General features: G+C 41.5%; 1 protein-coding gene across 21 annotated transcripts in view; it reads left to right on the forward strand.

Annotated features, from left to right (window-relative positions):
• The window catches only part of LOC140739994 (receptor-type tyrosine-protein phosphatase S-like), a 469,315-nt gene that overhangs the window by 344,852 nt on the left and 108,206 nt on the right, over positions 1-16,257 (forward strand). For 9 of the 21 annotated variants that reach the window (XM_073068765.1, XM_073068747.1, XM_073068751.1 and 6 more), the window contains 2 exons: positions 9,703-10,290; positions 10,986-11,083. In XM_073068765.1, the coding sequence (XP_072924866.1) occupies positions 9,703-10,290; positions 10,986-11,083 (686 nt within the window). Of the gene's footprint in view, positions 1-9,702; positions 10,291-10,982; positions 11,084-16,257 lie in introns of all 21 variants that reach the window. The other 12 variants (XM_073068759.1, XM_073068768.1, XM_073068760.1 and 9 more) reach the window with 2 other exon arrangements.

Raw genomic sequence — 16,257 nt, forward strand, 5'->3', positions numbered from 1 at the left:
GAACGTATCCAGATACATGCTCTACCATTGCACACACCTCCACTACAAATCATTGTCTTTGACAGTTATTTGTTCCTGCAGCGTGATTAGAGCTCACCAGCATTAATATCTTGCCGGCATATAGTCTGCCTGGAGCTGCAACCTGAATTGCATTTGCGAAGTGTGATTTAGATGTGCCTCCTGGATTGCGCACTTGTGGCGTTAATGCTGACTTGCACAACACAGTGAGGAGGTGGCAAACAGATCGAGGTAATGGCCGCAGTCGGATGCTGGCAGGCTCTTGGCTGGTTGATGCTTTGCCAGCAAATGCCAGTGACAGGAACAGATTGGAGCCGCAGTTAAACCAAGGATGTTAATGTTCCAGAACTCCTGTAGTCATTTACTGCCCATTCCCTCAATGTCACAGCTTGACTTCATTCTGCGCATTCAATAGTCCTGTGGTACCATGAGCTGCATCAGTGGCGAACAAGCTGATGAATGATGCAGAGCCTCAGCTGATAAATAATGTTAATAAATTTAAAAAACAGAGCGGAAAGAGTCAATAAACCCATTCCAGGCAAAAATAAAATTATCCAGGCCAATCTTTTTATTGTTCCTTAACTTTGTAGGTAACCTGCATATCTTAAAAGCATAATTCCATGAGATTCTGCAGATGCTGGAAACTTTAAGCAACACACACAAAATGCTGAAGGAACTCAGCAGATCAGGCAGCATCCATAGAGGGGAATAAGCAGTCGACATTGCTGGCCAAGACCCTTCATCGGGACTGGAAAGGAGGGTGAAAATACCAGAATAAGAAGGTGGGGAAGGAGTGCAAGCTGGCAGGTGATGGGTGAGACTAGGTGAGGGAAAGGTGGGTGTGTGGGGAAGCAGGAATGAAGTAAGAAGCTGGGAGGTGGTAGGTGGAAGAGGTAAAGGACTGAAGAGGAAAAAATTTGATACGAGAGGACAGTAGACCATGGAAGAAAGGAAAGCAGGAGGGGCACTAGAGGGAGGTGATGAGCAGGTGAGAACAGGAGTGAGAGTGGAACCATAATGGGGAATGTAAAAAAGGGAGAGGGCAGAAATTACCACAAGTTTGTGAAGTCAGTGTTCAAAAACTTGAAGTTTTTTTGCCTCCTCCCAAACTTCCAGTCAAATAAAACATAGGAAGTACAGCACAGGAACAGGTCTTTCAGCCCACAGGTGCCTGTTCTAACCATGATACAAAGGTAAATTAATCCTGTCTGCCTGCATATGATACATACCCTTTCATTCCCTGCACATTCATATGCCTACCTAAATGACTCTTGAAATCCATCACCACCCCTGGGCACACATTACAGTCAAATACTATGTAATGAAACACTTGCCACATACATCTACTTTAACTTCCCCACCCCACCTTAAAACTATGTCCTTTAGTAATCAGAAGTTCTACCCCAGGTACAAAGACTCTCTCTACCCTATCCATGACTGTCATAAACTTAGTGTACTCCAAAACCCCTTTCTCATATGAAAATCTTTCGCCTCAACTCTCCTCTAATTTTTCCATCAATTCATTTAAATGTATACATCTTTATTATTAATTCCCCCTCTGTATTCACTGTGTCCCAGCCTCTTATCTTAAACAGTGACATACCACAAATCCAAACACTCTTTGAACATTGATGGTTCCAGAATGGCAGATTTTCCAGACAATTGGATCATGCTCAAATGAACACAGCAACACACTTCCAATTCATTTTTTGGATGTTACACAGTGGCTTGATAAATTATTCAGTGAACCAAGTGAGTTTAACTCTTGAGCTCTTGCAGAGTTAAGACTCTTGAACTTATTCTTAAACGATAAAGATGGACTCTTGATCTCTTAGTGTACCTGGTCAGGACTCCTGCACTTCATTTGGGTCCTGATGAAAGGTCTCGGCCCGAAATGTCAACTGTTTACTCTTTTCCACAGATGCTGCCTGGCCTGCTGAGTTCCTACTGCATTTTCGTGTGTTGCTTTGGATTTCCAGCAGATTTACTCATGTTTGTGCTTGCATTTGTTATGTTCACTTTCTCTGTACTCTGCAATCTATTATCACTTTCCTATGGTACTATGTCACTGTACTTAAGTACAGGACGATCAGTCTCGATGGCTTAGAAACAAAAGCTTTTCGCCATATCTCGGTGACATGACGATAATGAACCAATTCCCAAAGTAAAAGTTCTTGTGTGGGGGCCCCAAACTGAGTTTAAAATGAATGCAGAAAACAGGGCCTATTGTACTGTATGGGAACCAGGCTCCAATGGATCTAGAGGGAATACGAGAGCAGGACCCTGATTAGCTTGGTGACACATTATCTATATTTCTGAACAGTAGAATGTCTGAGTTTTACTGCGCATCTCAATCAAGTCAGTCCCCAGTCTTCCCTCTTGCTATCACATCCAAACAGCACCATAGCTAAAATTTTCAACACTGCTGACATACAGTAATTTTCAGACAGTAGGTCTCCCCACGCAACTTCTCCTTCCTGTAACATGGAAATCACCTGCAACACTGCCGCACCCAATTAATGCTGATCTGGGTGTTTCCAGCCAGGATATGACAAGCACTTGGCAGTTTCCTCACCCCAGGAATGGGACAGGGAAAGTAGTTGGGCTTCCCCTTCCAACAGTCATCCAGTGCCTCTGTCTGGGAATGCATGTGTGAGGGTAGTGGGTGAATAAGGGTTGAACATGCCTTATTGACTCACTACATGGTTGCACAGGAAGAGGAGTGGGCCATTGAGCCCTTGCTTCAATCCTGTACTCAGCTCACCTTCATCTCATTGGATAGTCACCTCTGGCCACCTTCCAATTCCACCACCCCCCAAAAAGTCTATCACCATCGTAAAAGAAAATTACAATTGGCTTTCGCTTACTGAAGTGGTTTGTATGCTCCAGCAAAGTGTGTGTTCTGTTGCAGAGACTTAAACCAGTGATGTACCGATTACTGTTGCCCCAGGATATTGATAAAGTAGAAACAAGTTAGAACAGGAGATGTGGGTGCTGAGAGGGGTGGGCAGTGGATGGGGGAAAGTTGTGAGAGCAATGAAGCGTAAGTCAATTTGACTTGAGAGAAAGGACGGATGGTTTTGAAGTTGCAAATTCAATAATTAGCCCAGTAAGGAGCAGCGCAGGACGACAGCTCATGGAGGTACTGCCTCAGAATCAGAATCAGGATTATTATTACATCCAGACATAAAAAATAACTACAGCTACAATAAAACATACAATAAATAGCATAAGAGAGGGATAGTGAGGTAGTGTTCATGGGCTCATGACTGTTCAGAACTCTGGTGGTGGTAGGACAAAGCTATTCCTAAAAAAGCTTCCAGCTGCTGTACCTCCACTCTGATGGCCGTAATGAGAAGAAGGCATGTCTCAGAAGTCCTTAATGATGGCTCATCGCCCCAGTAATCCGGATACGATCCTGGCCTCAGGTGCTGCCAGTCATGAGTTTGCACATACTCTTTGTGTTTTCCTCTTTCCTCCCATATCCCAAAGGCGTGCCAGTGGTAACTGTCCACCGCAAAGATGAGTTGTAGAGTCGAGGCAGTTGATGAGAATGTGGGGAGAATGAAATGGGATTCGTATAAATGAGTGCTTGATGCTTGCTATTGGCTTCCACTCTGTGTGACTCTAGGTTAATTCAACATAATCATTCTAATATACCCCAAAACCGTAGGACACAGCAGTATATGACACGACCTCATGGAATCAGGAGAAGGGGTGAACTGTAGGTCTATAACCAACCAAAGGCAAAGCCACGATAATTATGAAAAAAAGACAACACATCAGTATGAAGTGCATGATAGGATCAGCTCAAGGTTCAAGGTTCAAAGATCAAGGATCAAGTTTATCCACCATATACAATAACATGTATTAGGAATTTGCTGTAGTGTGTTGGTACTAGAATGGTTGATCAGATTAACTGCCTGAGGAAAGAAACTTTTAAAATGGTGTTAAGTTTTTGTTTTAACAGCCTTGTAAACTTCCAGAAGGGTGCTTTTGGAAAACGCAGTTTGCTGGATGGGTAGTATCCACGATTACTTTGCCTGCCCACTTCTTTATCCTGGACACTTACAAATCTTGCACTGATGGTAGACTGCAGCCAATGACCCCTTCTGCTGTCCTGACAGTTTGCTGTAGTTTTTGTATATTGAGGAAGAATGCTGCACCAAACCAAGCAGTAATGGTTGACGTGAGGATGCTCTCTATAATGGCAGTGTAGGATTTCACCAGTATGTTCTGTGGGAAGTGGAACTTTACCAACTGCTGCTAGAAGTACATCCTATGCTGAGCCTTTTTGTTAATGAAGAAGATAATGGTTCTACCACATGAATTCCTGTGAAATAATGATGCCCAGGAACCTGAATGTTGAAACTGTGCTAACGGTAGAGTTGTTGATGGAGAGGCGACACATTTTCCTGAAATCAATATGCATCTCCATGGTCTTCAGTGCCCTCAGCTCCAAGTTGTGATTGCACCAGGACACTGGCTTGTTTACTTCCTGGTGGAACTTGCATTCATCACCTCTGGATGCACTAGCACTCGAAGGGATCAGTGATGAATTAAGCTGTCTTTTGTTTGAATTAAATGACAACTGCTGCAATATTCCCTGGTACAGTTAATCAGTTTCACACAGAAGGAGAATTCTATAATATACTATTCCAATGAGAGGAGAAAGCTGGGGTCCTTTTAAACCAAGGCAGTTTCTTGCCTTCAGTCCAGATGACTAAACAATTTGCAGCACTTCCCCATCTAGTTTTGACTATCCTAATGCAGTCTTAATCAATATTGTTTGGTTATCATTCAAAACACAAGCCAGAACTTCCACCAAATCCAACTTCCACAACATCCTTGTGCTTGTTGACTTATATTGGCTCAGGTTCAGCAAAAGCTCAGTTTTAAAATTGTTTTCACATGTTTTTAAACTATCCACTTTACCCCTCTATGGTCTGTCTCGGAAGCCACACCTACTCCCAATTACTGAGCTAGTTGTGCACTTCTTCCAAATCTGGAGCATTTCTGAACTTCCAAAATAAAATAATAGATAGATAGATAGATAGATACTTTATTCATCCCCATGGGGAAATTCAACTTTTTTTCCAATGTCCCATACACTTGTTGTAGCAAAACTAATTACATACAATACTTAACTCAGTAAAAAAATATGATATGCATCTAAATCACTATCTCAAAAAGCATTAATAATAGCTTTTAAAAAGTTCTTAAGTCCTGGCGGTTGAATTGTAAAGCCTAATGGCATTGGGGAGTATTGACCTCTTCATCCTGTCTAAGGAGCATTGCATCGATAGTAATCTGTCGCTAAAACTGCTTCTCTGTCTCTGGATGGTGCTATGTAGAGGATGTTCAGAGTTTTCCATAATTGACCGTAGCCTACTTAGCGCCCTTCGCTCAGCTACCGATGTTAAACTCTCCAGCACTTTGCCCACGACAGAGCCCGCCTTCCTTACCAGCTTATTAAGACGTGAGGCGTCCCTCTTCTTAATGCTTCCTCCCCAACACGCCACCACAAAGAAGAGGGCGCTCTCCACAACTGACCTATAGAACATCTTCAGCATCTCACTACAGACATTGAATGACGCCAACCTTCTAAATAAGTACAGTCAACTCTGTGCCTTCCTGCACAAGGCATCTGTGTTGGCAGTCCAGTCTAGCTTCTCGTCTAACTGTACTCCCAGATACTTGTAGGTCTTAACCTGCTCCACACATTCTCCATTAATGATCACTGGCTCCATATGAGGCCTAGATCTCCTAAAGTCCACCACCATCTCCTTGGTCTTGGTGATATTGAGACGCAGGTAGTTTGAGTTGCACCATATCACAAAGTCCTGTATCAGTTTCCTATACTCCTCCTCCTGTCCATTCCTGACACACCCCACTATAGCCGTGTCATCAGCGAACTTCTGCACATGGCAGGACTCCGAGTTATATTGGAAGTCTGATGTGTACAGGGTGAACAGGACCGGAGAGAGTACGGTTCCCTGCGGCGCTCCTGTGCTGCTGACCACCGTGTCAGACCTACAGTCTCCCAACCGCACATACTGAGGTCTATCTGTCAAGTAGTCCACTATCCAATCCACCATGTGAGAGTCTACTCCCATCTCCGTTAGTTTGTGCCTTAAGATCTTGGGCTGGATGGTGTTAAAGGCACTAGAGAAGTCAAGGAATGTAATCCTCACAGCACAACTGACCCCATCTAGGTGAGAGAGTGATTTGTGCAGCAAATACGTGATAGCATCCTCCACTCCCACCTTCTCCTTATACGCAAACTGAAGAGGATCCTGGGCGTGCCTGGTTTGTGGCCTCAGATTCTGTATTATCAGCCGCTCCATGGTCTTCATCACGTGCGACGTCAAGGCAACAGGTCTGAAGTCATTCAACTCCTTTGGTTGTGGTTTCTTCGGTACCGGGACAATACAGGATGTTTTCCACTGTCTGGGTACTCTTCTCTGCTCCAGGCTCATGTAGAAGATGCGCTGTAGTGGTTCTCCCAGCTCAGTCGCACAGGCCCTCAGTAATCGTGGGGAAACTCCATCCAGTCCAGCCGCCTTGCTGGTACAGATCTTCCTCAGTTGACCTTCCACCTGTGCAGCCGTAATACTGCAGGTGCTGAGAATCTGAAGTAAAATCAGGTTTAAAACCCTTCATCAGATGCTGCCTGACTTGCTGAGTGCTTCCAGCATCTTCTGTTTTTTTTAATTTTGCATTCCCCAGTTTACAGATTGCACCATTGGTAGACCTGGTCTTCAGCTGCCAAAGCCCTGAATGTCTTCAGATCTCTAAGTTTCCCATGGCTGTCCCTTTTACTTCTTGAAAATGCTTCTTTATCTGTACATCTTTAACTAAACTTTTGATCTGGATCCAACTGAATTGGAGCAGTACCTTCAGGGGAAGACTGTTCACAGTAACCTTTCAAGGGTAATAAGAGATAGGCAATCAGCACAGTCTTGCCCCAGTACCCACACCCCAGAGATGAATATTTAAAAAACCTTTCCTTTCACCTCTTACTGCACTCCATTGTCAAGTTTTGGCTGCTAGCTCTCCTGCAAATGTTAAGATATTTTGCAATTTGGAAGCGGCCGGGTAAATAGAAATTACGTTTGCTGCTTGACTGGCACCACCTCACTCACAAACACAGGTTCTGGTTTAAAGTGTGCTCTGCGTTGTTCTGGGTGTTGCCCATAGAGAGGGTTCAAGAGAGTAATCAACCCCCATGCTTCTCATGACCATCTTACCACCTCCATCAGCTGAAGATAAGCTGTGCAGAAAGTGCAAAAGATCCCTCAGCACCATTCTTTTCTTGTTTGACTTTACAAAGTTTTTTGGATTTGATGAAAAGTGCTATGATTAATGGGTATCTGGGTGGAGCTTCAGAATGCAATCCAGATTAAGAGGGATAAAATAGTTAATGCAGAGAGTGATTTCAGGAATGAGTTCTAAATTGGTATAAATCAGGAGGCTCAGTTGATTTTTATATAGACTGCAAACCCCAGAGTAAGTTAAATTTGCATGATTTATGTATTAAACAATAAATACTGGAAAATGAATGACAGGGCTCAGATTGTTTATACTTAAAAGGTAGATTCCCAGGAATGAGTTGTAGGTAGGAGTAGAGATTAAACACATAGATGCCTAATTTGTTAGATGGAAATCTGTAAGTAAATTACATACAGGCTGGAATCTAATGTGGGAGTTAGAATGATTTATATGTTTTATACCTTTGGGTAAGTCTTTTAATTTCATTTTTCTATGGTTCTTCATTCCTTGTGCTTCTAAGTACGGTATGTCAACTAAACAATATTCAACTTATCTAAGTACTAGTTCCAGAAGGGTTAAAACAAGCACTATTTGAATAATGCAATTATTAGAGGTTGTGTTGGTTCTCAGACTTATAGGAAAGGCATATGTATAATTCATTCCTCTGTGAATATGAAAAATGTACATCTGACTTTCCTAAGCCGATCCATCCTTCTTCAAATTATGGACTTATAACCCCGAGTTAAATCTTTACATACGTTGTCTGACCTACTCTGATCACACCAGGTAGTGGACTGTGTTACACGCCTTGGGGCATAGATTTTGTTTTATTTCAACATTATACTTAATTCATTAAAAAAATACAGGAAAAGCAGTACAATCAGTGCATGTCTGCTTTTACATTGATTGTACCACCATTGCATTTTTTTAGAATGCATTACTCACGCTTCACTTGGACAGAAGGGTGGACAATCCATTCCCCTCTATAGCTGCTGCCTGACCCTATGAATTGCTCCAGCCCACCATGTTTTGCTTTTCACTAGCATTGCCACACTGTTGGCTTGCCATGGATAAGGAGTACAGACTAAAACTTTATTCAACTTCATTTCCTCCCATGGGTTAAATTGATTAGAAAAGTTTTTAAAATTTGAAACGTAAAGTGAACCATCCACCTCGTAGTCTAATGACTCTCACCCACTGGCAACTTAATTTTGTTTTTGCCACTTTGATATATCTGTGTTTAGTTGGTCTATAGTGATTAACGGAAGGGATGAAAAGGGAGCTGTGAAAATTACAGCAGGCAAATTGAGCTTAGTGCGGCGTTAAATTAAATGAAAAATCTTTGCCGTTCATTTACATATAAAACTGCACCGTTAATCAGGACAACAGCCTGCCAGCAACTGTCATTACCTCAGAACTGAATTTGCTTAACTGGGAAAAGCTATTACAAAGAAACTTGATCTCAGTGATACAGCTCCAATCTGGGACTGATTCAGTGCGGGAGATGTCAGTGATGGAAAGCAAATGGCTATATAACTGATGCCTGTTAGATACCCAGCCAAACTAACATCAATGGAAAAGAAAATGGGAAATACAGTATGAAGCTTAACATATTCCCTACTAAACAGCCTGCATCACCACTGGGAGTTACACCTCATCATAGAAAGTCTCCTTAAGAGAACTTTGTACACTATCGTAGTCAGGCAAACCCAGGGTTTGAATGCATGAGTATTACTGTTTTGCAAAAATAGCAGAGTACATTACAAACATGTCAAACAGAAGCTAACATAGACTTAGATTAACATAAATTACACATAATTTACAGACAAAATAAACATAACAGCATTAGTGGAAGTTGAGAGAGAGAAAAACATAATTCAAGGTAGCGTTAATTTTTTTTCAGGTTGGTTCAAGAATCTGATGGCAGTGGGGAGAAAACATTTGTTGAACCTTGATGTCCTGAGGTGTATTTCCTTCACCTGCCTGAGGGTGTGATTGCTGTCGTCACTTCACTTGGCTCTCAGTAGGGCAGACCATCAGAGTTAACCCAGAGTTTCTCCTTTTCCTCAATGACCAGGAATTTTGCCATTGCTAATCCATTCTCCCTTCCTCATTTATTTGACAGGCTCTGCTTCCTTTCACCTAGTGATCCAATTTGAGTCACTGCCTTTGCATCAATACAATAGAATTCCAGAGGAGTAAGCAGTCAATCTGGAAGCTGTTTCCTTATTTGACAGAAATGAAATGATAACTGTCTTTTAACATGTAAGCTTGTAGTATTGAGATAAATTACTCAGAGAATAGGTTACAAGGAAAATTACTGGGGGTGAGATTGTTCTGAAAACTGGAATAGACTTGATGAACTGAATATTCCCCTTTCATCTCATAAGAAAACTCTGTTTTGCCTTTCAGTTCCCAACAGACCCACACTTACGGTCCATTTCGTACAAGAGAACACGGTCATGTTAGAATGGCAGCCTCCTTTGGAGATGTTTGGACAGCTTCTTGGCTATCAGCTTCGGCTAGGGCGTACGGACGTATTGCCCCTGACAACCCTGGATTTCTCGGACCACGAACATCAGTACTTGGCCCACAGCTTACACAAAGGTGCCACCTACGTGTTCAGGCTGGCGGCCCGCAATGGCGCCGGTGTCGGGGTGGAGGATGTCAAACAGCTCACACTCCCAGAAGATGTGCCCAAAGGCTACCCACAGATCCTGGACTTGGCAAACGTCACCACCTCATCTGTTCAGCTTGGCTGGCTGCCCCCAGTGTTGGCAGAAAGGAATGGCATCATCACCTCATACACTGTCTCCTGGAGACAGGCAGGTGCCCAGAGCAATCCCACTGAAGTGTCCACCAGATCCTCCCAGACTAGCCTCACACTGGACAGCCTTAAACCGGATACCAGTTATGACATTAAAGTCAGGGCACACACCATTAAAGGCCCTGGTCCTTACAGTCCTGCTGTTCAGTATCGGACCATGCCATTGGATCAAGGTAGGGGTTATCTATTTGTAATCCCGGGTGGCGGTGGGGCAGTTTTGGGCTTGGTACACTCTACTTACAGTCATCTGCGTCAAATCCCAAGGTAAAATATGTCAGGTCTGCTGAAAGCAAGCTGTTGATAGCTTCAGAATGCTTCATTGCTCATGCAGGTAAGGTCATCATTTGGGGTCAGCAAGTCATACCCAGTAGAGAAGGTCCTCATTGGGCAGTACGCTGCAAGCTCCAAACATAACTACACAGGTAGGAATGACTGCTGTTCTGTATTTCTGACTGGTAGCAATAAACAGATAGTCTAGGTGTTCTAGAAGACGTACAGGCCACTAGCCGGAGAGGCATGGTGGTCACATGGACATCTGGTTTTGCTTCAGTGATTGCCAGATGAATCATTGACCAGCTGAGCAGATCCAGCAGACTAGTACCTCAATGTTGGGGAAAAAAATCATTTGGTGACCACCAAATGACAACCAATGCATTGCTGGTGGGTATGTGGTAGTACTTCTGTACTCTGGTATCTCAAATGAGGCAAATGGAAGATTTAATTGAATATGCACCAAAAAAAATCTGAGATGGTTTCCTTTATGGCCTACTGATGTTTTTCCTGTTGGCCAGGGTGTACTTACAGAAAGCTAATGCATATTTACATTGTCATAGGACCTTTTCTTTTAATTTGTTTTCTTTTTCAGCAGTTTTCCCAAAAAATTTTCGAGTAAAACTTGCAATGAAGACCTCTGTGTTGCTTAGCTGGGAAATTCCAGAACACTACGACTCTCCCATTCCATATAAGGTAATTCTGTATGTGTCTGTGTTCCAACCAGTTCCGCTTTTCATGTAGAAATACAAGCCTAATGCCTTACTGAGGGATCACTCTGCCATAGTAGGGGCTGCAATGATGACTTAAGATTCATCGGTATAGTTACACCAGAAGCCCTGGAAGGAGAATAAATCAAATGAATTAGTACACTCTAATGAGGATTTTTCATTTTTTCTGAAAAAATTGGTACAACATTTCCTCTAAATTACGTTCCCTTCCTCATTTTGAGAAAGAGTAAAGAAATAGAACGGAACAAAGCCCTTAATTCAAGTTGATGCAGCAAGGCGGAGAATGCTCGCTGAGAGTGAGACAGCTTGCAGACGGTCTTTGAGCTCCACTGTTGGGTCTGAATGACATGTCGTACTTAACACCAAATGAATGGCTGAAGTAGGCAACGCAGTATCAGAAACTGATAAAAGTCAAACTTTGCTGAAGTATGGCTTCCTCCTCCATGACAGTGATCCAGATTGCTGCTGGCTATTGATTCCACAGGTTGTCACATAATGACTACGCTTCCACGGATCAGAGTTCCCACAGCGCTAGAGTAACCAATCGCTATTCATATTTTGCATGTTTATTTTTATTACGTATTATTATGTTGAATCAGGGGATCATTGAAATTTGGAGTAATTTTAACGCAACTTGTGAATGTTGTCAAAATTTCTTCACTTTCAGGGACTTTCCCTCCTACTTTCGATTCATGCTTCCAAACTGACAAGATTTTTGATCAGGAAAAGGATTGGTCTGGTTAAAAGCACAGAAAGGCTCAGTTAACAGTGAAGGAGAGCAATGAGGAAGGGGATTATTAGACTTGGTAAAATGCAGAAAATATCTTAGGTTAACAAGCACAAAATGCTGGAGGAACTTAGCAGATCAGACAGCATATATGGAGAGGAATAAAGAGTCGATGTTTTGAGCCAAGGTGCTTCATTAGAACTTATCCCTAACTATCTTAGGGATCAAGTTATCAACACTGGGATTTTTCAAAATTGAATGAGCGGTACTCAGGAGCTGGCACTGAAGATTCTCAGCTTCAGAGATCCTAATCTTAACCATCCATAGTATCAGGAGATTAGAGTCAGTCATACCTCTATATTAAACAGCCTTCCAAAATTCATTGTAAATTTCTATCCAAGAACAACATCTACCAAGATGAGTTAGTAATGAATAACTGATTATTGAAATTTGCCTCAGCAGGGAGAGAGTTTTGAGATTACTAGCTTAACCTGTATTTAAAAATTCCGGGTTGGGGTATTGGTCTGACTAGAGTTAAAGTAGTTAGCCATGAGAAAAGACAACTGAACAAGCATAACAGACAGTGACATAGATATCAGAAAAAAGCAGTCCTAACATACAAGAGTCTGTCACGACAGTGGGAGGGAGATCAACACTCAGTCAAAACAAGGGCAACATAACTAATGTTCTATTAACACTGCAGCTGGGATTCATAACAGCCTGGAATTATTATGAAGCTGTGAATTTGCCGTCTGCTTTGGGGATGTTGCAAAAAGAAGCATAGGTTTTGTCCTGACTCGTACACTTTACATCAAATTTAAAAGTCATTCCTTGCCAGAGAATCACGTCAGAGCTTTTTCAAGGAGTTATTTTTTCTTCTCCATACTTGGGGGTAAAATCATGCTTTTACATAAAATTTGACTGCTGGCATCCATCTCATTGAAGTTTTATCCCATGGTGAACAAGCAGTGGATAACTTCTGGTACCTCTATTCTTTCTGGCTCCATCTCAAGAAATCCACCGATATTTACTACAAACCCACTGATTCTCATCACAGTCCTGATGAAGAGCCTCATCCTGAAATGTTGACTGTCCATTTTCCTCCACAGATGCTGCTTGTCTTGCTGAGTTCCTCCAGTATCCCTTTTTTTTAAAAAAAAACTGCTTTCCTGGTATCTGTAGCATGTAATACAATTTATATATGAATCTAAAATGGATCTTCAAGGGGTTGCTCAACACAAGGACTTGGCTGGCAAACCTACATGGGATCAAGAGCTTTTATTGGAGAGATCTTGAATTTTCAGACAACCACCTGAACAGTACAGGAAGTGACTCTGGATATTAACCATCCACCTGGTTGGGACCAGTGAATTAAACACAGGTCAGGTTGTCCTGTCCTGTGAAACCTAGAATTCAGATGTGTTCTTGGTTTAACATTTTGTCAGCAGAGATGATTTTGATATTTTTTATTAAGGTTAATCTAAATTTGCAAGGAGTAGAATACCAATTAACAACAGCATGAAGCTATGAAAGATAAATTGACACCAGCTGCAAATGGTCCATTTTCACTGCTGACCTTCGTAGATCTGGAAGTCTCAACTTGCTAGTAAATGTTGTCTCAGTACTAAATGGTCATTCTCCATGTGGTAGCAGGATCTTGTGAGGTACAACAATGTTACATAGACAGCCAGAATAAGCTGTACCCAAGAGTCACCTTTAACAGACTGCAAATTTCCTCCCCTGAGCTTAGCTGGCTGTCAAAAGTGATGACTATCTCTAAATGTTTCTGACACTCAAAAGCTATTGGAAGTCAGTGATACAACTGAAGAAATTTAAACTTTAAATGCAAAATAAACAGAACTAAGATCATTAAAATACTTAACTGAACTCAAGCAATTCAATTACATAATACTTACTGTATCCTTATTGCTCACAGTTGTTTCTCTTCATTCAAATGGATGGACTCACTGTCCATACAGGTCCATTGGGTGAATTACCCAGCATACATACTGGGTGATTTCAACAATTTTTCTCTCAGTTACTGTACTCAATGAGGGGGCCAACCTCCAGCCAATTTCAATATTGGAGTCCATTATCAATTTTCTGTGTACATTTGGGAAATTTTACAGTTCCTAGCACTCATGTGGAGAAATCTTTAGGGGCAAGTTTTAGGACCACATATGTTGGAAAAGAAATTTCGGCATGTGAGCTGTATCATATTTCTCAGAACTAATAAAGTTGTATTCAATTGAGAAAAGTCTCAACTGGTGTGAAGTTAGATTACTTGAAATTTTAAAGGTTGATTCAATAGATTTTTTTTATTAGGTTAACATATCAAGGTATGGAGTGGATAAACAGGATTGAGAAATGAATGAACTATAACCTACTTAAGTAGCAGAAGAACCTTGAGGACAGAATGGTCCACTCATATTCCTGTGCTCCTTAATGGTCATTTTGTCTCAGCAAGCTGGATGACCAATTGACCTGTTTGGGGAATTTTGGTTTGAAATCGTATTATTGGCTAATAAAAAGACAGAACATTATGTTCTTCTTTGAAGTTCTGCCTCAAAGCCATAAGCACAATATTCAACAGAAAGTAGAACCTGTTTAATAATTCAACTTAAAAATATTCATGGTACTGCAGCAATCCCTTAGTACTGAAGCAAGATAGTAGTTCAAATCATCTGCTCAGTGGGATTTGAACCCACAATCTTCAAAATCAAAACAGAGCTGATGCTGTAATTTCTTAAATGTTGTGCGTTTTTTGAAAAGATGTAAGAACAGTTAGCTGGCTGTGGGAAAGCCTTCAAAAGTAATAATAAAATAATAAAAATATAAAAGTTAATAATCACCTTGAATGAGTTTCAATTGCTAAGGGAATCGACTGACATTTATCAAGGAATGCCATGTTTGGATAAACTATTTTTGATAATGGAGAAGGTTAATCAAGGGAATGCAATAAATGATATCTACATAGATATCCAGATTTCTGAACAAATTCCACGCAAGATGCCAGATAGCAGAACACAGGTCCATTTATATTAAGTGTTAGTAGCAACATGTATAGGAAATTATCTTCAAGGCAGAAAGAAGTGAATAGCAGTCAACAGTTGTTTTTCATCTAGAGCTTCCTGACCCCAACTCTTTTTTTCTCACTTATTTAATGGCATAGGTGCGTAGGATAAATCTTTGAAATTTATGGCAGACACTAAGGTTGGAAGTGTTGCAAACAGTCAGGAGAATAAAAGTTCAAAGTAACTTTATTATCAGAATACATATATGTCACCATATACAACCTGCAGTAAATCCAGGAAACGTAAAAGAAGCAATGAAAGACTGCACCCATCAGGATAGATAAACAACCACTCTGCAAGAGACAATAAACTGTGCAAATACAAAAGAAAAGTAACAATAATAAATAAATAAGCAATAAATATCGAGACCATGAAATGAAGAGTCCTTGAAATTGAGTCCATAGTTGGTGGGAACGTTCCAGTGATGGGCGAGTAAACTTGAGTGAAGTTACCCCACTGGTCCAAGACCCTGATATCCGATGGGTAATAGCTGTTCCTGAACCTGGTGGTGTAGGTCCTGAGACTCCTTGATGGCAACAATGAGAGGACAGCATGGCCTGGGTGGTGGGGGCCCTTGATGATGGATGCTGCATTCCTGCAACAATGCTGCTGATAGATGTGCTCAATGGTGTGAGAGGGGCTTTACCCATTGATGTATGGGGCCATATCCACTACTTTTGTAGGATTTTCCATTCAAGGGTATTGATGTTTCCACACTGGACTGTGATGCAATCAGTCAGTATACCCTCCACCACACAAATATAGAAGTTTGTCGAAGTTTTAAATGTCATGTCAAATCTATGTAAACTTTTAAGGAAATAATGGCACTACTGTGCTTTCTTTGTGATGGCACTAAAGTGCTGGGCCCAGAACAGATCCTTTGAAATGATACTACTAAGGAATTTAAAGTTGTTGACCCTCTCCACCTCCTTGGATCCTCAGTTAAAGACTGGTTTATGGACCTCTGGTTTTCTCCTCCTGAATTCAGTAATCAGCTCCTTGGTCTTGCTGACATTGAGTGAGAAGTTGCTGTTGTGGCATCACTCAGCCAGATTTTCAGTCTCCCTCCTATTTGCTGGTTCATCACCACCTTTGATTGTGGCTTCAGCAAACTAAAATCTGGTATTAGACCTGTGCTTAGCCTCAGAATCATAAACATAAAGTGAGTGGAGCAGGGGGCTAAACACACAGCATGTGTGCTGTTGGAGACTGTAGAGGAGGTAGTGTTACCAATCTGAAATGACTTGGGTCTGCAAGTGAGGAAATTGAGTATTCAATTGCACAATGAGGTATTGAGGCCAAGGTCTTGAATCTTATTGACTAGTTTTGAGGGGATGT

The sequence above is a fragment of the Hemitrygon akajei genome, chromosome 16, assembly GCF_048418815.1.
Source record: "Hemitrygon akajei chromosome 16, sHemAka1.3, whole genome shotgun sequence".
NCBI classification, from domain to species: domain Eukaryota; kingdom Metazoa; phylum Chordata; class Chondrichthyes; order Myliobatiformes; family Dasyatidae; genus Hemitrygon; species Hemitrygon akajei.